This window comes from Heterodontus francisci, chromosome 14 (assembly GCF_036365525.1).
Source record: "Heterodontus francisci isolate sHetFra1 chromosome 14, sHetFra1.hap1, whole genome shotgun sequence".
Classification (NCBI taxonomy): domain Eukaryota; kingdom Metazoa; phylum Chordata; class Chondrichthyes; order Heterodontiformes; family Heterodontidae; genus Heterodontus; species Heterodontus francisci.
Window position 1 is genome coordinate 44,684,007 of NC_090384.1, and position 21,862 is coordinate 44,705,868.

Here is a 21,862-nt window from a genome sequence, read left to right on the forward strand (position 1 = left end):
TAGACTGGTGTTGACCTGCCTTATTCTTCGCCACTTCAATTCTCCATCCTATTCTGACCTCAGCTTCCTACACTGCACTAATGAAGCTTGATGCAAGCTCAAAGAACAGCATCTCATCTTTCAATTAGGCACTTTATAACCTTCTGGCTTCAACAATGAGTTCAACAACTTCAGACCATTGCCATTTTCTAGGACAGCAGGTGCTGGTAATGGTTCTGTTGTTACTATTTACAACTGCACTGGACCTAACTTTTGTTTCTTTATCATATCACCACCCCTTTTTGTCTTGCACCATGAACCCTTTTGTCATAATCTCTCCTGCCTTGCACCCCACACAGGCCTTCCCTTTTGTTCTCCCCTACCCCCCAAACCTTTCCCTGCCTCTGTACTTGCTTAAAACCTATTAAACCTAATGTCCTTTAGAGAAGGAAATCTGCCTTCCTTACCTGGTCTGGCCTACATGTGACTCCAGACCCACAGCAATGTAGTTGACTCTTAAATGCCCTCTGAAATGGCCCAGCAAGCCACTCAGTTGTACCTAACCGCTACGAATTCAATAAGGAATGAAACCGGACGGGCCACCCGGCATCGACCTAGGCACCGGAAACGACAAAGGCAAACCCAGCCCTGTCGACCCTGCAAAGTCCTCCTTACGAATATCTGGTGGCTTGTGCTAAAGTTGGGAGAGCTGTCCCACAGACTAGTCAAGCAACAGCCTGACAAAGTCATACTTGCTGAATCATACTTTACAACGTCCCAGACACCGCCATCACTATCTCCAGGTATGACCTGCCCCACTGGCAGGATAGACCCAGCAGAGGTGGCGGCACAGTGGTACACAGTTGGGAGGGAGTTGACCTGGGAGTCCTCAACATTGACTCCAGACCTCATGAAGTCTCATGGTATCAGGTCAAACGTGGGCAAGGAAACCTTCTGCTGATTATCACCTATCGCTCTCCCCTCAGCTGATGAATCAGTACTCCTCCATGTTGAACAGCACTTGGAGGAAGCACCGAGTGGCAAGGGCGCAGAATGCACTCTGGGTGGGAGACTTCAATGTCCATCACAAAGAGTTGCTCGGTAGCACCTCTACTGACCGAGCTGGCCGAGTCCTAAAGGACAATAGCTGCTAGACTGGGTATGCGGCAGGTAGTGAGGGAACCAATAAGAGGGAAAAATATACTTGACCTCGTCCTCACCAACCTGCCTGCCGCAGATGCGTCTGTCCATGACAGTATTGGTAGGAGTAACCACCACACAGTCCTTGTGGAGACAAAGTCCTGACTTCACATTGAGGATATCCTCCATTGTATTGTGTGACACTACCACTGTGCTAAATGGGATAGATTTCGAACAGATGTAGTAATGCAAAACTGGGCATCCATGAGGCGCTGTGGGCCATCAGCAGCAGCAGAATTGCACTCAACCACAATGTGTAACCTCATGGTCCAGCATATCCCCAACTCGACCATTACCATCAAGTTGGGGGACCAACCCTGGTTCAATAAGAGTGCAGGAGGGCATGCCAGGAGCAGCACCAGGCATACCTCAAAATGAGGTGTCAACCCGGTGAAGCTACAATTCAGGACCACTTGTGTCTCAAACAGCGTAAGCAGCATTCGATAGACAGAGCTAAGCAATCACATAACCAACGGATCAGATCTAAGCTCTGCAGTCCTGCCACATCCAGTCGTGAATGGTGGTGGACAATTAAACAATTAACTGGAGGGTGTGGCTCCACAAATATCCCTATCCTCAATGATGGGGGAGCCCAGCTCATCAGTGCGAAAAATAAGACTGAAGCATTTGCAACAATCTTCAGCAGAAGTGCCGAGTGGATGATCCACAGATAGGAGATAGGAAGAAACTTTTTCCCTTAGCAGAGGTGTCAATAACCATCAGGCATAGATTTAAGGTAAGGGGCAGGAGGTTTAGAGGGGATTTGAGGAAAAAAAATTTCACCTAGAGGGTGGTTGCAATCTGGAACACACTGCCTTAAGGGGTGGTAGAGGCAGGAACCCTCACAACATTTAAGAAGTATTGAGATGAGCACTTGAAACGCCAGAGCATCCAAGGCTATGGGCCAAGTGCAGGAAAATGGGATTAGAATAGATGGCTGGCACGGACACGATGGGCCGAAGGGTATGTTTCTGTGCTGTATAACTATATGACTCTATTACATCTCAGCCTCCTCCTGAAGTCTCCAGTATCACAGATGCCAGTCTTCAGCCAATTCAGTTCACTCCACGTGATATGAAGAAACGACTGAAGGCACTGGACACCGCAAAGGCGATGGGCCCTGACAATATTCCGGCAATAGTACTGAAGACTTGTGCTCCAGACCTTGCCACACCCCTAGCCAAGCTGTTCCAGTACAGCTACAACACTGGCATCTACCTGGCAATGTGGAATATTGTTTAGGTATGTCCTATACACAAAAAGCAGGACAATTCCAACCTGGCCAATTACCGTCCCATCAGTCTACTCTCAATCATCAGTGAAGTGATGGAAGGTGTTGTCAACAGTGCTATCAAGCAGCACCTGCTTAGCAATAACCTGCTCGGTGTCCTAGGCCCAACCATCTTCAGCTGCTTCATAAGTGACCTTCCTTCAATCATAAGGTCAGAAGTGGGGATGTTCGCTGATAATTGCACAATGTTCAGCACCATTCGCGACTCCACAGATACCGAAGCAGTCTTTGCAGAAATGCAGCAAGACCTGGACAATATCCAGGCTTGGGCTGATAAGGGCAAGTAACATCTGCACCACACAAGTGCTAGACAATGACCATCTCCAACAAGAGAGAATCTAACCATTTCCCCTTGACATTCAATGGCATTACGATCGCTGAATCCTCCATTATCAACATCCTGGGGGTTACCATTGACCAGAAACTGAACTGAAGTAGCCATACAAATACTGTGGCTACAAGAGCAGGTCAGAGGTTAGGAATCCTGTGGCGAGTAATTCATCTCCTGACTTCCCAAAGCCTGTCCACCATCTACAAGGCACAAGTCAGGAGTGTGATGGAATACTCTCCACTTGCCTGGATGGGTGCAGCTCCAACAAAACTCAAGAAGCTTGACACCGTCCAGGACAAAGCAGCCCACTTGATTGGCACCCCATCCACAAACATTCACTCCCTCCACCACCGACGTACAGCGGCAGCAGTGTGTACCATCTACAAGGTGCATTGCAGCAACGCACCAAGGCTCCTTTGACAGCACCTTCCAAACCTGCAACCTCTACCACCTAGAAGGACAAGGGCAGCAGATGCATGGGAATACCACCACCTGCAAGTTCCCCTCCAAGCCACACATCATCCTGACTTGGAACTATATCGCTGATCCTTCACTGTCACTGGGTCAAAATCTGGAACTCCCTTCCTAACAGCACTGTTGGTGTACCTACCCCACATGGACTGCAGCAGTTCAAGAAGGCAGCCCACCTTCTCAAGGGCAATTAGGGATGGGCAATAAATGCTGGCCTAGCCAGTGACACCCACATCCCATGAACATATTAAAAAAAAATCTCTAACTTCTTCCAGTTCTGATGAAAGGTCATCAACCTGAAATGTTAACTTTTTCACTCGCAGATGCTGCCAGACCTACTGTGTATTTCCAGCATTATCTGTTTTTATTGCTCTTTCCTTCCACCAGACTCCTGGGCCATTGGAGCATACCAGGTTTTCATAGTGAAGAAACCTCCAGGAATACAAGCCCTAAATGTAATGGGCATGTTTGAGTAATCACAATTTTCCCACTACACACCAGTATAATGCAGTAGCATTAATATAATTAAAAATTATTTTAGTTAGTTGTCCTTGATTGGCTGCTGAGCAACCCAACAGTATAACAAACCATCAGTCAATGGAGTTTCTGTCTTCCTCCAATCCACTATCTCAAGGGTTATAGAATATTATTCTATGATACTAAATCTGCATTTTAAATTGTAGGGGAAATGGAAGCCTAGAGGAAGTGAGTCTGCAAACTAGTGTGTAAACACAGCTGTTTCTGTCCGAAATAAACTGAGCTATAACAGTCAACTTTCTAATTCACAATAATGCAAATGGATAATGGTTATTGCTTTTTGGCTGATGAGCAACTGCCCACTTTAAACATGGATAGTTGAGGTGGTAGGAATTGTATAGCCAACCAAAGTCAGCAACCCTAACTGAGGCCATGAATCTAAATATCTTGAAAGCACAAAATTTGGCAGCTATTTCATTTAAATAATGGGGCCTGGACATTTACTTCAGCAACAAATCCCTGAATTTTCAGTACATCAGTGGGTCAACAGTTAAAGATCACATCCTCTCCTGGCTTTTAACTTCCTGTTTCTAGTCTGTCTAATTCACATTTTCTCTGCACAGATACACCAAAGACAGACAGCTTGTTCATACTGCTAGTAATGCTCGTTAATAATTTTAACTTTATTCAATGCCAAGGTCTGAATTCACTATAAAATGCTGCCTCTGCAAGACCTGTAAGTGATATAGCACAGAATTCTACTCCCTCTCCCTCACCAAACTCATACTTTTGCCCTCTTACTTGTAGGTGCTAACCCACACCTGGGTACAGCTGCACAGACATCCACAGTCCTCCAGTATGCCACCCTAGTAGCCACTCTTTCCTTATAAGCCTCAGACAGCAGGTTTTGGCAGATAAATATTGAGGGTGGAAGTGAGAAAGTGTACCAAATCCAGGAATAAACCTGTACCTATGCAAAACGCAGATGTGCACACACTTTCCAGCTACAGCCACAAAATAGTCATCAAGAGCAGGAACCAAAGCTGAATTTTCCCTTCGACATTAGCACCTCCCCACCCATGGCCACTCCAGCTATGATCAGCCCAGAACTATGATGCAGCCTGGGTCCTTGCTGCTCTATATGGCTCAATACTGTACAATTGTGCACACCATATCGCCGGACCATCGGAGGACCTGTTTCTCTGCAGCCCAGAAAACAGAAAGGATCATAAGAACAGAGATGCTACATCAAACCATGTTTTACAGATACAGATGGTGGGAACAGAGAGGATGACTTATAATATAGTCACACAAACATGTAATATTAGTGACGATTTCACAAACCTATGGCAACAATGTGCGTGAGGGTAGATACTCACGGTTTATAGCTTGGGATGTCCCTCCCTGCATGAGCACTCCGCCAGGTGACAGGTCAGTAATTGCACTGCTGGCCAAACTGCTGGACAGAACCTGACCAAGGGATGTGCAAAGATGATGTCAGTGAAATGACCTTGGATTTTCAACTACGCTCTAGAGTCAGTGGAGCGAGGAGAAAATCTGTATATATAATTATAAAGTCAGATTTTTTTAAAAATGCTCAGTTACACTACATTTAGAATGTACTATACAGTCCAGAACTGTTACAGTAATACCAATAAAGTATAATAGTAGGTATGTTAAAGTTTCAGACTATTTCCTCTTGAATTGTGAAAAATAGCCAAGACTGACCTGTGTTCTGTTGTTGCCACTGCTGCACTAAGACTAACTGATAACCATGCCATGCCCCAGGTGTGGGGGTGGGGGTGGGGCGGGTGGAAAACATCATTCCTGCGGTAAGGCAACCGGAAGTTATCTAGCTTGCTGATATTCACTGTCAAAGCTCATGTACGAATGATCAATTGGGCAAGGTAAAAGAGGGAAACTGCTGCCTACAGAACCCTATCCCAGCGAGCGAGTCAATGGCTCCAGGTGCAGAGGAAAATTCAGTAGGAGGAAACACTCCCAGCAATGACACCTCTGTAACCTCCAATCTGCCTTGTACATGGTCTGTTGCCTCCCTGATGCCAGAGTAAAAGACCTCACTGAACAGGTTCCAAATATTTTTAAGAGGATAAGAGGTCATGGCTCATGTGGGAACTAATGACATAGGAAGGAAAAAGGATTGAGGTCCTGTAGACAGAGTTTCAAGAGCTTAGGAAAAAATTGAAGAGGAGGACTTCAAAAGGTAGCAATCTCTAGATTACTCCCAGTGCCACCCACTAGTGAGTATAGGAATAGTAGGATAAGAGAGATTAATGTGTGACTGAAGAAATGGAGTAGAAGGGAGGTCTTCATATTCCTGGGGCATTGAGACTACATGTGAGGCAAGAGAGATCTGTTCAAGGTGGATGAGTTGCACTTCCATGCAGTTGGAATCAATGTCCGCATGGGAAGGTAGCTAGTCCTGCAGGGGAGTGTTCAACCTAATTTGGCAGGGGGATGGACATCAGGATGAAACATTACAGAGGAGAAACAAGGTGCACAGAGAACTGAGAGAGACAAGTAGCACTAGAATAAAGAATAGTCTGGCACATCTCTCACTCTACCATTACCATCAAGCCAGGGGACCAACCCTGTTTCAATGAAGAGTATAGGAGAGCATGCCAGGAGAAGCATCAGGCATACCTAAAAAAGAGGTGTCAACATGATGAAGCTACGATACAGGACCATATACATGATATACAGTGGAAGCCGCATGTTATATACTGAACTAAGCAAACCCCACAACTATCAAAGCTCTGCAGTTCTGCCACATCCAGTTGAGAATGGTGGTGGACAATTAAACAACTAACCGGAGGAGGAGGCTTCATAAACACCCCCATCCTCAATGATGGTGATGCTCAGCATGTCCATGCAAAAGACAAAGCTGAAGCATTTGCAACCATCTTCGGCATGATCCATCTCAGCCTCCCCGAGATCCCCAGCATCACAAATGCCAGTCTAAAGCCAATTTGATTCAGTCCATGTGATATCAAGAAATGGCTGTTAGTTGTTTAATTGTCCACCACCATTTATGACGAGATGTGGCAGGAGAGCACAGCTTTGATGTGATCCATTAATTATGGGATCACTTCACTCTGTCTATAACGGCTCAGCACACTGGATACAGCAAAGGTTATCAGCCTCAGCCCCAATAACATCCCAGCTGTAGTACTGAAGACTTGTGCTCCAGAGCTAGCCGTGCCCCTAGCCAAGCTGTTCCAGTACAGCTACAACACTGGCATCTACCTGACAATGTAGAAAATTGCCCAGGTATGTCCTGTCTACAAAAAGCAGGACAAATACAATCCGGCCAATTACCACTCCATCAGTCTAATCAGCAAAATGATGGAAGGTGTCATCGACGGTGCTATCAAGCAGCCCTGACTCACAGATGCTCAGTTTAGGTCCCGCCAGGGCCACTCGGCTCCAGACCTCATTGCAGCCTTGGTCCAACCATGGACAAAAGAGCTGAATTCCAGACACAAGGTGAGAGTAACTGCCCTTGACATTGAGGCAGCATTTGACTGAATGTAACATCAAGCAGCCCTAGCAAAAATGAAGTCAATGGGAATCAGAGGGAAAATTCTCCACTGGTTGCGTTCATACCGAGCACAAAAGAAGATGGTTGTGGTTGTTGGAGACCAATCATCTCAGCCCCAGGACATCACTGCAGGAGTTCCTCAGGATAGAGTCCTAGGCCCAAACACCTTCAGCTGCTTCATCAATGACCTTCCTTCCATCATGTCTGAAGTGGGGATGCTCGCTGATGATTGAACAGTGCTAATACCATTCGCAACACCTCAGATACTGAAGTAGTCCATGCCCGCATGCAGCAAGACCTGGACAACATTCACGCTTGGGCTGATAAGTGGCAAGTAACATTCGTGCCACACAATTGTCAGGCAATGACCATCTCCATCAAGACAGAATCTAACCATATGCCCTGGATGTTCAACGGCATTACCATCGTTGAATCCCTCACCATCAACATCATGGAGGTTACTACTGACCAGAAACTTAAGCTGGACCAACCAGATAAATACTGTGGCTACAAGAGCAGGTCAGAGGTTAGGAACTTTGGAGCGAGTAACTCACCTCCTGACTCCCCAAAGCCTGTCCATCATCTACAAGTCAGGAGTGTGGCGGGATACTCTCAACTTGCCTGGAATAGTGCAGATCCAACAATACTCAAGACGCCCAACACCATCCAGGACAAAACAACCTGCTTGATCAGTACCCCATTCACCACCTTCAATATTTACTCCCTCCACTACTGTTGCACAGTGGCAGCAGTGTGTACCATCCACAAAATGCACTGCAGCAACTCAACAAGGTTCCTTTAACAGCACCCTCCAAACCCGCGAACTCTACCACCTAGAAGAATAAGGGCAGCATGTACATGGGAACATCACCACTAGCAAGTTCCACTCCAAGGCACACACCATCCTGACTTGGAATTGTATTGCTGTGTCTTCACTGTTGCTCATTCAAAATCCTGGAACTCCATCCCTAACAGCATTGTGGGTGTACCTACACCATGTGGATGGCTGCAGGTCTAGAAGGTGACTCACCACCACCTTCTCACAGACACTTAGTGATCGGCAATAAATGCTAGAACTGCCAGTGACGCTCAGATCCCATGAATGATTACTCTTATTTCGGAACTTTATTCAGATGGGATAACATGATTTGGATTGCATATTCGTAAAGGCACATAGCCATGGTAAATAAGGTTGTTGAGTTGCAGGACATAACTCATCACATGAAACTATGATATAGTGGCAATATCAGAGACCTGACCCAAAGGGGATGATGGGGAACTTGAATATTCCCGACTATAAGGAAAAGAATTGAGGAAAGATTCAGATAAGACAGTGAAAGGAGAAAAGGACAGGGGGTTGTGGTTGGTAGTATTGATCAAAGAAACAATTATAGCACTAGACAGGAATGATGTATGCAAGGCAAATGGACAGAATCTATTGGGTTAAAATTAAGGAACAATGGAGGAGCTATTATGCTACAGGGTGTATATTATAGGCCACAAAGTAGTGGAAAGGGAATAGAGGAGCAGATCTGCAGGCAAATTACAAGAACTATAGAGTAGTGACAATGGGGGACTTCAGTTACCCTAATAATACAGTAAAGGACAAAGAGGGGGAAGTCCTAAAATGTCTACAAAAAGTTTTGTTGACCAATGTGTTTCCAGGCCAAAAAGGAAGAAATAAATGCTGGATCCAGTTCTGGGGAATGAAGTGGGAAAAGTGGAGCATGCTTCAGTGCAGGAGCACAACATCATCAGATTTAGAATAATTATGGTAAAGGTCAAGGAACAATTAAGTGTAAAACTACTTAACTGGAGGAGGGCTAACTTCAGTGAGTTGAAAATGGATCTAGCCCAGGTGGATTGGAATCAAAAACTGGTCGTCAAAACACTAATTGAGCAATGGGAGGCCTTCAAAGAGGAGATGGTTTGAATACAGCATAGACACATTCCCATAAGGAAGAAAGGAAGGGCATCCAAAACAAGAGCTCCCTGGATGACAACAGATACAGCTTTCACCGCTACCGGATGTTGGAGAGGACCACAACATGTGGAGTGCACTAATCAGAAAGTTGCAATGGACTAACCAGCGCTAGTCCCGAGGGTTTGCTACTTCAAACAGTAAGTATGGAACTAATGCAAATTTGGGCTAATTGGCCATTAATTAGACTTTAAAATTTTACACCTGCATTTCCAGGAGCAAGGGGCCCCTTTCAATTCACAAATACTTAATGAAGAGACCGACACCATTTTAAAATTTAAAATGGATTTTTTTTTTTTAAAAACATGAGTATTTTTTAAGCATGATTTATCAGACTTTTAAATATCATTGTTTAAAATAATTTGGGGCGGCGCAGTGGTTAGCACCGCAGCCTCACAGCTCCAGGGACCCGGGTTCGATTCCGGGTACTGCCTGTGTGGAGTTTGCAAGTTCTCCCTGTGTCTGCGTGGGTTTTCTCCGGGTGCTCCGGTTTCCTCCCACAAGCCAAAAGACTTGCAGGTTGATAGGTAAATTGGCCATTATAAATTGTCACTAGTATAGGTAGGTGGTAGGGAAATACAGGGACAGGTGGGGATGTTTGGTAGGAATATGGGATTAGTGTAGGATTAGTATAAATGGGTGGTTGATGTTCGGCACAGACTCGGTGGGCCGAAGGGCCTGTTTCAGTGCTGTATCTCTAATCTAATCTAAAATGATTGATCAAAATTGTCACTTTAAAAAGTTTATATTTTAATTTTGAAAATTGTTTTCTTTTTTAATTTTGTAAATTTGTGTCTACTAGAAATGTGATTTTCCACTGCCTTTTTACTGCAGCAGCCTGCTTTATACTGTTTTTGTGCTGCAATGACTGTAAGCAAGGCCCAGAACTGCCTGTCATTTTCACCTGCACTAGCCTGCACTGCTGGGCCTCACTGCAGCCCACGCCAAGAGGGACTCCTTCCTCGAGGCAGCCAAAATTCTCGCTACTGGGATCATGGTAGGTTCATGCGGAGATTGATTCGATGTCAGCTGCAAGCTCTGCCAACCACAACATCTGGGCCAATGAGATTAAAATGAGACAGATAAAAGGAGGCTTACGACAAACATAGGGTACAGTAGAGAACAAAGCTGAATACAGAAAATACTCAGGGGCAAACAGACAGTATGAGAATAGATTGGCCTCTGACAAAAAGGAACCCAAAAGTCATTTAGAAGCATAATAGTAAAAAGGCAGCTAAAATAAGGATGGGGCCCATTACCAAAAAAAATACTCTTGAGGAGGCTGAGATACTAATAAGTACTTTGCATCTGTCTTCACTAAATAGGACACTAACAATGTAGCAGCAAAGGAAGAGGTAGTAGCGAAATTGAACAGGATAAAAATAGAAAAAGAGAAAGTACCTAAAAGGCTGACAGCCCTAAACGTAGAAAGGAGACTAATGGTAGGTAGCCAAGACTAGTTTATTCGTCTTGACAAGCTGTGAAACCAGGAGCTGGATTCTAAAATACAGAAACAACAGCATCTCTCACAAAATGTCATTTACTCACCAAAGCTAGTGTTAGATTAGATAATTAGATAAACACAATTACAAATAAAGAACGCCCTTCAGTTCCTCCAATAAAGCGATTCTCTTAAATTCACTTATGTCTATATCTCAGTCTATCACCTTCGATTCTGATTCAGCTCTGAAACGATAATTAACAAAAAGATTTCCTGGAAAACGTTGAGCAGTTGTTACTGCGCGTATTATTCAGTTACAAAATGTTTAGTCACTCTCTACAAAATCGTACTGCAGACTAACCAATTTATGTCCAAGCCAAATCTATTACCTGTTAGCAAAGGTGCACTTTTAACATTATGTAATTACATGATACTGTTATGAAAGTGCTTCTTTTTTAAAAAAGTTTTTTGAGGACTTATATTTTGGAATTATGGACATTGGTTTATTTGGGAAAACTGAAATGGTTCCAGTGATGTGTTTTTTTTTAAACAAGCGTTACTGAGAGATCTTGTATGTAAAACAAACCTTTACTAGATGTCACATGCCTTCAGCTCAATAAATAACAGAAACCTTGGGGAACTGGGGAAGATGTTTACCGAGAAGTGACAAGTCAAGATTTATGGTGGTAAGGAGGTTTCGCTTTTGGGATACTGTTTTGGTTCAGTTGGGGTGTGGACTGTGTTGAAAGTAGTTGGGTTTGTAGCCTGCTGAAAAACACCCAGCTCCTCGTTCTCTACCTCTTTGAAAAAACCCTGGAATCCAGTGTGTGAGAGCTAAAACCCCTGATGCCGCATTTCTCCTGAGATGCTCCTGGAAGGTCTTCCAAATTAATTCTTGACCCTGTCTGGCAGTTCAACTAGATTCTGCATAGACTACAAAAAAGTTAAAGCAGTAACAAAGGCAGACTCTTACCTAATTCCTCGCTTGGAAGACTGCATTGACAGAGTGGGCAGTGCCACATTTCTTACAAAAATAGATTTGTTAAAGGGAAACTAGCAGGTTCCTTTAGCAACTCGAGCTCAAGAAACATTGGCCTTTGTCACACCAGATGATCTTTTCCAATGCCAAGTGATGCCATTTGGGCTAAAACATGCCCCAGCCATTTTTCAGAGATTAATGAACCAAGTGGTAGCCAGTGTTCCTAACTGTGTGGTTTACCTTGATGATGTGCTGGTATACAGTGACACTTGGAACAATTAGAAGCTATGTTTAGAAAATTGCAGTCGGCTGATTTAGTGATAAACCTTGCCAAAAGTGAATTTGCAAAAGCGAAGGTAACCTACCTTGGGCATATAGTAGGGCAAGGACAAGTGTTGCCGGGAACAGCAAAAGTATAGGCATTGGTGAAGTTCCCTACCTCTACGACTAAACAAGAAATCATGAGGTTTTGGGGATATGTGGCTTCTACCGCAAGTTTACATCAAAATTTAGTACAATAACTGCTCCACTGACGAATTTGCTTCAAAAAATCAAAACCAAGGTAGTGTGGTCAGGGGAGTGCCAAGCATCTTTTGAAAGGCTGAAAGCCATTTTGATTAATGAACCAGTAGCAATTGATGCTAGTGACCTGGGGGGGTTGGTGCAGTCCTATTACATGATGAATCGGGCATAGAAAGGCCAGTGGGCTACTTTTCCAAAAAGCTAAATCGACACCAAAAGAAATACTCAAAAGTGGCAAAATAAACCCCGGGCTTATTACTAGCTCTTAAGCACTTTGGAGTATATGTCCGCCACGACTAGAGAGAGAGACACGGGTATATACTGATCATAACCCCATAGCCTTTGTGGAAAAATTCAAAAACTAGAATGCCAGACTATTACGATGGAGTTTACTATTGCAACCTTATCACATTGCGGGGAAAAACAATATAATGGCTGATGCTTTGTCTGGAATTTAACCTTGCTTTGAGTTATCGGAGTGCAAAGATGGTACAAAGCAGAACTGTAGTAGTTACAGCTAAAGAGTGAACGAGAATGAGTGTGTAAATATGTTTTAATATTTTTCATCTTCTGTTTTTTCCACACTTTGTAATGAAACACATTTAAAAATTGTGTTTCATTCCTCTAAGGATGGAGCTCCCGTATCTTACAAGTATGGACATTGATTTATTTGGGAACACTGAAAAGATCCCATGGATGTGTTTTTTTTGATAAGCATCACTGAGAGGTCTTGTTTGAAAACAAACCTTTACTAGATGGCACATGCCTTAAGCTCAATAAATAACAGAAACCTCGGTGACTTAGCTGCTAGGTTATTTTAAAACACAAGGGTAAAGGCTTGAAACAGAGGTGTCCAAATTATTGCGTAGGGGTCACATTACAATTTTTGTCTGACATAGGGGGCTGGTCAGACAATTTTGGAAAGACAAAAGCACCTCACCCTCCGTCATATCGCCCTCCGTCCCTCCCCTCCATCTCTCACTCTGTCTCTGTCCCCACCCCCAGCTCTCCCACTATTCTCTGTCCATCAAACCCTCACTCTCTCCCTCCCCCCCTCTCTCTCTCTCTCTCTCCCTCCCCCCCTCTCTCTCTCTCTCTCTCCCTCCCCCCCTCTCTCTCTCTCTCTCTCCCTCCCCCCCCCTCTCTCTCTCTCTCTCCCTCTCCCTCCCCCCCCCTCTCTCCCTCCCCCTCCCTCCCCCCCCCTCCCTCCCCCCCCCTCCCTCCCCCTCCCTCCCCCCCTCTCTCCCTCCCCCCCCCCTCTTCTCTACCTCTCCCCCCTCCATCTCTCTCCCCCTCGCTCTCCCCCTCCCTTTCTTTCTCCCTCCCACCCTCTCTCTCTCTCTCTCCCTCTCCCTCCTCCCTTCTTCTCTACCTCTCCCCCCTCCATCTCTCTCCCCCTCCCACCCCCCCTCCCCCTCCATCTCTCACCCCCTCCCCCCTCCCTCCCCCCCACCCCCTCTCCCTCCCCCCTCTCCATCTCTCTCCCTCCCCCCTCTCCCTCCCCCTCTCCCTCCCTCTCCCCTCCCCCCCCTCTCTCCCCCCTCCCTCCTCTCCCCCTCCCCCTTCCCCTCCCCCCCCCTCTCCCTCCTCCCCCTCCCACTCCTCCCCACCCCTCTCCCCTCCCCCTCTTCCCCTCCCCCTCTCCCCCCACCCCCTCTCCCCTCCCCCTCTTCCCTCCCCCCTCTTCCACTCCCCCCTCTTCCACTCCCCCCTCTCACTCCCCCCTCTTCCACTCTCCCCCTCTCTCCCCTCTCTCCCTCTCCCCTCTCCCCTCTCTCCCCTCTCCCCCTCTCTCCCTCTCTCCCCTCTCCCCTCTCCCCCTCTCTCCCTCTCCCCCTCTCTCCCCTCTCCCCCTCTCTCCCCTCTCCCCCTCTCTCCCCTCTCCCCCTCTCTCCCCTCTCCCTCTCTCTCCCCTCTCCCTCTCTCTCCCCTCTCCCTCTCTCTCCCCTCTCCCTCTCTCTCCCCTCTCCCTCTCTCTCCCCTCTCCCTCTCTCTCCCCTCTCCTCTCTCTCCCCTCTCCCTCTCTCTCCCCTCTCCCTCTCTCTCCCCTCTCCCTCTCTCTCCCTCTCCCTCTCTCTCTCTCCCCTCTCCCTCTCTCTCCCCTCTCCCTCTCTCTCCCCTCTCCCTCTCTCTCCCCTCTCCCTCTCTCTCCCCTCTCCCTCTCTCTCTCCCCTCTCCCTCTCTCTCCCCTCTCCCTCTCTCTCCCCTCTCCCTCTCTCTCCCTCTCCCCTCTCCCTCTCTCTCCCTCTCCCTCTCTCTCCCCTCTCCCTCTCTCTCCCCTCTCCCTCTCCCTCTCCCTCTCTCTCCCCTCTCCCTCTCTCTCCCCTCTCCCTCTCTCTCCCCTCTCCCTCTCTCTCCCCTCTCCCTCTCTCTCCCCTCTCCCTCTCTCTCCCCTCTCCCTCTCTCTCCCCTCTCCCTCTCTCTCCCTCTCCCTCTCCCTCCCCTCTCTCTCCCCTCTCCCTCTCCCTCTCCCTCCCCTCTCCCTCTCCCTCCCCTCTCCCTCTCCCTCCCCTCTCCCTCTCCCTCCCCTCTCCCTCTCCCTCCCCTCTCCCTCTCCTCCCCTCTCCCTCTCCCTCCCCTCTCCCTCTCCCTCCCTCTCCCTCTCCCTCCCCTCTCCCTCTCCCTCCCCTCTCCCTCTCCCTCCCCTCTCCCTCTCCCTCTCCTCTCCCCTCCCCCTCTCTCTCTCCCCTCCCCCTCTCTCTCTCCCCTCCCCCTCTCTCTCTCCCCTCCCCCTCTCTCTCTCCCCTCCCCCTCTCTCTCACCCCTCCCCCTCTCTCTCTCCCCTCCCCCTCCCTCTCCCCCTCCCCCTCCCTCTCCCCTCCCCCTCCCTCTCCCCTCCCCCTCCCTCTCCCCTCCCCCTCCCTCTCCCCTCCCCCTCCCTCTCCCCTCCCCCTCCCTCTCCCCTCCCCCTCCCTCTCCCCTCCCCCTCCCTCTCCCCTCCCCCTCCCTCTCCCCTCCCCCTCCCTCTCCCCTCCCCCTCCCTCTCCCCTCCCCCTCCCTCTCCCCTCCCCCTCCCTCTCCCCTCCCTCTCCCCTCCCCCTCTCTCTCCCCTCCCCCTCTCTCTCCCCTCCCCCTCTCTCTCCCCTCCCCCTCTCTCTCCCCTCCCCCTCTCTCTCCCCTCCCCCTCTCTCTCCCCTCCCCCTCTCTCTCCCCCTCTCTCTCCCCCTCTCTCTCCCCCTCTCTCTCCCCCTCTCTCTCCCCCTCTCTCTCCCCCTCTCTCTCCCCCTCTCTCTCCCCCTCTCTCTCCCCCTCTCTCTCCCCCTCTCCCTCCCCCTCTCCCTCCCCTCTCCCCTCCCCTCTCCCCTCCCCCTCTCCCCTCCCCCTCTCCCCTCCCCTTCTCTCTCCCCTCTCTCTCCCCTTCTCTCTCCCCTCTCCCCTCCCCTTCTCTCTCCCCACTCCCCTCCCCTTCTCTCTCCCCTCTCCCCTCCCCTTCTCTCTCCCCTCCCCCCTCCCCTTCTCTCTCCCCTCCCCCCTCCCCCTCTCTCTCCCCTCCCCCTCCCCCTCTCTCTCCCCTCCCCCCTCCCCCTCTCTCTCCCCTCCCCCCTCCCCCTCTCTCTCCCCTCCCCCCTCCCCCTCTCTCTCCCCTCCCCCCTCCCCCTCTCTCTCCCCTCCCCCCTCCCCCTCTCCTCTCCCCTCCCCCCTCCCCCTCTCTCTCCCCTCCCCCCTCCCCCTCTCTCTCCCCTCCCCCCTCCCCCTCTCTCTCCCCTCCCCCTCCCCCTCTCTCTCCCCTCCCCCTCCCGTCCCCCTCCCCCTCCCGTCCCCCTCCCGTCCCCCTCCCCCTCCCGTCCCCCTCCCCCTCCCGTCCCCCTCCCCCTCTCTCTCCCCTCCCGTCCCCCTCTCTCTCCTCTCTCCCCCTCCCCCTCTCCCTCTCCCCTCCCCCTCTCCCTCTCCCCTCCCCCTCTCCCTCTCCCCTCCCCTCCCCCTCTCCCTCTCCCCTCCCCCTCTCCCTCTCCCCTCCCCCTCTCCCTCTCCCCTCCCCCTCTCCCTCTCCCTCTCCCCTCCCCCTCTCTCTCTCCCCTCCCCCTCTCTCTCTCCCCTCCCCCTCTCTCTCTCCCCTCCCCCTCTCTCTCTCCCCTCCCCCTCTCTCTCCCCTCCCCCTCTCTCTCCCCTCCCCTCTCTCTCCCCCTCCCCTCTCTCTCTCCCCTCCCCTCTCTCTCTCCCCTCCCCTCTCTCTCTCCCCTCCCCCCTCTCTCTCCCCTCCCCCCTCTCTCTCCCCTCCCCCCTCTCTCTCCCCTCCCCCCTCTCTCTCCCCTCCCCCCTCTCTCTCCCCTCCCCCCTCTCTCTCCCCTCCCCCTCTCTCTCCCCTCTCCCCCCTCCCCCCTCCCCCTCTCTCTCCCCTCTCCCTCTCTCTCCCCTCCCCCCTCCCCCTCTCTCTCCCCTCCCCCCTCCCCCTCTCTCTCCCCTCCCCCCTCCCCCTCTCTCTCCCCTCTCCCCTCCCCCTCTCTCTCCCCTCCCCCCTCCCCCTCTCTCTCCCTCCCCCCTCCCCCTCTCTCTCCCCTCCCCCTCTCTCTCCCCTCCCCCCTCCCCCTCTCTCTCCCCTCCCCCCTCCCCTCTCTCCCCCCTCCCCCCTCCCCCTCTCTCCCCCGTCCCCCTCCCTCTCCCGTCCCCCTCCCTCTCCCGTCCCCCTCCCCCTCTCCCCTCCCGTCCCCCTCCCCTCTCTCCCCTCCCGTCCCCCTCCCCCTCCCGTCCCCCTCCCCCTCTCTCCCCTCCCGTCCCCCTCCCCCTCTCTCCCCTCCCGTCCCCCTCCCCCTCTCTCTCCCCCCCCCCGTCCCTCTCCCCTCCCGTCCCCGTCCCCCTCCCCCCCTCTCTCTCCCCTCCCGTCCCCCTCCCCCCCCTCTCTCTCCCCTCCCGTCCCCCTCCCCCCCCTCTCTCTCCCCTCCCGTCCCCCTCCCCCCCCTCTCTCTCCCCTCCCGTCCCCCTCCCCCCCTCTCTCTCCCCTCCCGTCCCCCTCCCCCCACCTCTCTCTCCCCTCCCGTCCCCCTCCCCCCCCCTCTCTCTCCCCTCCCGTCCCCCTCCCCCCCCTCTCTCTCCCCTCCCGTCCCCCTCCCCCCCCTCTCTCTCCCCTCCCGTCCCCCTCCCCCCCCTCTCTCTCCCCTCCCGTCACCCTCCCCCCCCTCTCTCTCCCCTCCCGTCACCCTCCCCCCCCTCTCTCTCCCCTCCCGTCACCCTCCCCCCCCTCTCTCTCCCCTCCCGTCACCCTCCCCCCCCTCTCTCTCCCCTCCCGTCACCCTCCCCCCCCTCTCTCTCCCCTCCCGTCACCCTCCCCCCCCTCTCTCTCCCCTCCCCCCTCTCTCTCCCCTCCCCCCTCTCTCTCCCCTCCCCCCTCTCTCTCCCCTCCCCCCTCTCTCTCCCCTCCCCCCTCTCTCTCCCCTCCCCCCTCTCTCTCCCCTCCCCCCTCTCTCTCCCCTCCCCCCTCTCTCTCCCCTCCCCCTCTCTCTCCCCTCCCCCTCTCTCTCCCCTCTCCCCTCTCTCTCCCCTCTCCCCTCTCTCTCCCCTCTCTCTCCCCTCCCCCCTCCCCCTCTCTCTCCCCTCTCCCCTCCCCCTCTCTCTCCCCTCCCCCCTCCCCCTCTCTCTCCCCTCCCACCTCCCCCTCTCTCCTCCCCCTCTCTCTCCCCTCCCCCCTCCCCCTCTCTCTCCCCTCCCCCCTCCCCCTCTCTCTCCCCTCCCCCCTCCCCCTCTCTCTCCCCTCTCCCCTCCCCCTCTCTCTCCCCTCCCCCCTCCCCCTCTCTCTCCCCTCCCCCCTCCCCCTCTCTCTCCCCTCCCCCCTCCCCCTCTCTCTCCCCTCCCCCCTCCCCCTCTCTCTCCCCTCCCCCCTCCCTCCCCCCTCCCCCTCTCTCTCCCCTCCCCCCTCCCCCTCTCTCTCCCCTCCCCCTCCCCCTCTCTCCCCCGTCCCCCTCCCTCTCCCGTCCCCCTCCCTCTCCCGTCCCCCTCCCCCTCTCTCCCCTCCCGTCCCCCTCCCCCTCTCTCCCCTCCCGTCCCCCTCCCCCTCCCCCTCTCTCCCCTCCCGTCCCCCTCCCCCTCTCTCCCCTCCCGTCCCCCTCCCCCTCTCTCTCCCCCCCCCCGTCCCTCTCCCCTCCCGTCCCCGTCCCCCTCCCCTCCCGTCCCCCTCCCCCCCTCTCTCTCCCCTCCCGTCCCCCTCCCCCCCCTCTCTCTCCCCTCCCGTCCCCCTCCCCCCCCTCTCTCTCCCCTCCCGTCCCCCTCCCCCCCCTCTCTCTCCCCTCCCGTCCCCCTCCCCCCACCTCTCTCTCCCCTCCCGTCCCCCTCCCCCCCCCTCTCTCTCCCCTCCCGTCCCCCTCCCCCCCCCTCTCTCTCCCCTCCCGTCCCCCTCCCCCCCCTCTCTCTCCCCTCCCGTCCCCCTCCCCCCCCCCTCTCTCTCCCCTCCCCCCCCCTCTCTCTTCCCCTCCCGTCCCCCTCCCCCCCCCTCTCTCTCCCCTCCCGTCCCCCTCCCCCCCCTCTCTCTCCCCTCCCGTCCCCCTCCCCCCCCTCTCTCTCCCCTCCCGTCACCCTCCCCCCCCTCTCTCTCCCCTCCCGTCACCCTCCCCCCCCTCTCTCTCTCCCCTCCCGTCACCCTCCCCCCCCTCTCTCTCTCCCCTCCCGTCACCCTCCCCCCCCTCTCTCTCTCCCCTCCCGTCACCCTCCCCCCCCTCTCTCTCTCCCCTCCCGTCACCCTCCCCCCCCTCTCTCTCTCCCCTCCCGTCACCCTCCCCCCCCTCTCTCTCTCCCCTCCCGTCACCCTCCCCCCCCTCTCTCTCTCCCCTCCCGTCACCCTCCCCCCCCTCTCTCTCTCCCCTCCCGTCACCCTCCCCCCCCTCTCTCTCTCCCCTCCCGTCACCCTCCCCCCCCTCTCTCTCTCCCCTCCCGTCACCCTCCCCCCCCTCTCTCTCTCCCCTCCCGTCACCCTCCCCCCCCTCTCTCTCTCCCCTCCCGTCACCCTCCCCCCCCTCTCTCTCTCCCGTCACCCTCCCCCCCTCTCTCTCCCGTCACCCTCCCCCCCTCTCTCTCCCGTCACCCTCCCCCCCTCTCTCTCCCGTCACCCTCCCCCCCTCTCTCTCCCGTCACCCTCCCCCCCTCTCTCTCCCGTCACCCTCCCCCCCCTCTCTCCCGTCACCCTCCCCCCCCCCTCTCCCGTCACCCTCCCCCCCCCTCTCTCCCGTCACCCTCCCCCCCTCTCTCTCCCGTCACCCTCCCCCCCTCTCTCTCCCCCGTCACCCTCCCCCCCTCTCTCTCCCCCGTCACCCCACCCCCATCTCTCTCCCGTACCCCACCCCCAATCTCTCTCCCGTACCCCACCCCCAATCTCTCTCCCGTACCCCACCCCCAATCTCTCTCCCGTACCCCACCCCCAATCTCTCTCCCGTACCCCACCCCCAATCTCTCTCCCGTACCCCACCCCCAATCTCTCTCCCGTACCCCACCCCCAATCTCTCTCCCGTACCCCACCCCCAATCTCTCTCCCGTACCCCACCCCCAATCTCTCTCCCGTACCCCACCCCCAATCTCTCTCCCGTACCCCACCCCCAATCTCTCTCCCGTACCCCACCCCCAATCTCTCTCCCGTACCCCACCCCCAATCTCTCTCCCGTACCCCACCCCCAATCTCTCTCCCGTACCCCACCCCCAATCTCTCTCCCGTACCCCACCCCCAATCTCTCTCCCGTACCCCACCCCCAATCTCTCTCCCGTACCCCACCCCCAATCTCTCTCCCGTACCCCACCCCCAATCTCTCTCCCGTACCCCACCCCCAATCTCTCTCCCGTACCCCACCCCCAATCTCTCTCCCGTACCCCACCCCCAATCTCTCTCCCGTACCCCACCCCCAATCTCTCTCCCGTACCCCACCCCCAATCTCTCTCCCGTACCCCACCCCCAATCTCTCTCCCGTACCCCACCCCCAATCTCTCTCCCGTACCCCACCCCCAATCTCTCTCCCGTACCCCACCCCCAATCTCTCTCCCGTACCCCACCCCCAATCTCTCTCCCGTACCCCACCCCCAATCTCTCTCCCGTACCCCACCCCCAATCTCTCTCCCGTACCCCACCCCCAATCTCTCTCCCGTACCCCACCCCCAATCTCTCTCCCGTACCCCACCCCCAATCTCTCTCCCGTACCCCACCCCCAATCTCTCTCCCGTACCCCACCCCCAATCTCTCTCCCGTACCCCACCCCCAATCTCTCTCCCGTACCCCCCCCAATCTCTCTCCCGTACCCCCCCCAATCTCTCTCCCGTACCCCCCCAATCTCTCTCCCGTACCCCCCCAATCTCTCTCCCGTAACCCACCCCCATCTCTCTCCCTCTCCCGTAGCGCCCCCCCATCTCTCTCTCCCATCCCCCCCAAGGATTACTTCAGGAGGAACCTCAGCATTTGAGCACAACAACTAAAGATGATCAGAGAAAGTGTGACATGGCCTTTAAAGCAGAGGATACTATCCCTGCTAACTAGTAAAAGTGACTTGCCAATGGATTCCTCTGGAACAGGTATATCACAAGAGATAACACAACCGTCTAGAAAATACTGCAAATACACAGCATTTTAACAAAAACCATTTTTCTTTTGGGTGTAGACATATCAAAATGTTTTGATAAAAGGGTTTATACCTAATATGATAAGCGATCTTTCTCACTTCAGACTGAAAGATGACCTTGCCAACCCCTGCTCCTACCTCAGTCCATCTGCCGTTGAAATCCTCATCATTTCTTTGTCATCACCAGAACCGACTATTCCAATGCTTTCCTGACAAGCCTCACATTCACCTTCCATAAACTTCAGCTCATCTAAAACTTGGCGGTTTGTATCCTAACTCACAGCAGGTCAGTGGAACAGTGACTGATCAATGGAAGGGTGCTGGGGCCTCAACTATTTACAATCTACAAAAATGATTTAGATGAAGCTGCCGACATATCCAAGTTTGCTGGCACTACATAGCTAGGTGGTACAGTGAGCTGTGAAGAGGACACAGAGGCTGCAAAGGGATACAGTCAGGTTAAGTGAGCAGGCAATAAGGTGGCAGATGGAATTTAATGTGGAGAAATGTGAGGTTATTCACTTTGGTAGGAAAAATAGAAAAGCAGAATATTTTTCAAATGGTGAGAAATTTTTAAATGTTGGCATTGAGAGAGATTTGGATGCCCTCATACAAGAAATATAGAAAGTTAGCTCGCAGGTACTGCACGCAATTAGGAAGACATGACACGTTGGTGTTTATTGTAAGAGGGCTAGAGTACAAAGTCTTGCTACAGTTGTACAAGGCTTTGGTGACATAACACATGCAGTACTGTGCACATTTTCATCTCCCTATCTAAGGAAGGATATATTTACCTTGGAGGCAGCGAAGGTTCACTAGATTGACTCCTGGGATGACAGGATTGTCCAATGATGAGAGGTTGAGTAGAGTGGGTTTATACTCACTGGAGTTTAGAAAAATGAGAGATGATCTCATTGAAACTTATAAGATTCTGAGGGGCCTTGACAGGGTAGATGCTGAGAGGTTTTTTTTCCTGACTGGAGAGTCTAGAACTAGGGGGCATAGTCTTAGGGATAAGGTTCCGATCATTTAAGACTGAGATGAAGAGGAATGTTTTCCACTTAGAGGGTTGTGAATCTTTGGAATTTTCTACCCCAGAGTGA

At 53.0% G+C, this 21,862-nt stretch overlaps 1 protein-coding gene across 8 annotated transcripts in view; it reads right to left on the reverse strand.

Moving 5' to 3' along the window:
* Positions 1 to 21,862, reverse strand: part of gtf2h1 (general transcription factor IIH, polypeptide 1) — a 76,404-nt gene that overhangs the window by 8,129 nt on the left and 46,413 nt on the right. For all 8 annotated transcript variants that reach the window (XM_068046115.1, XM_068046111.1, XM_068046114.1 and 5 more), the window contains exon 13: positions 5,129 to 5,219. In XM_068046115.1, the coding sequence (XP_067902216.1) occupies positions 5,129 to 5,219 (91 nt within the window). The remainder of the gene's footprint in view (positions 1 to 5,128; positions 5,220 to 21,862) is intronic.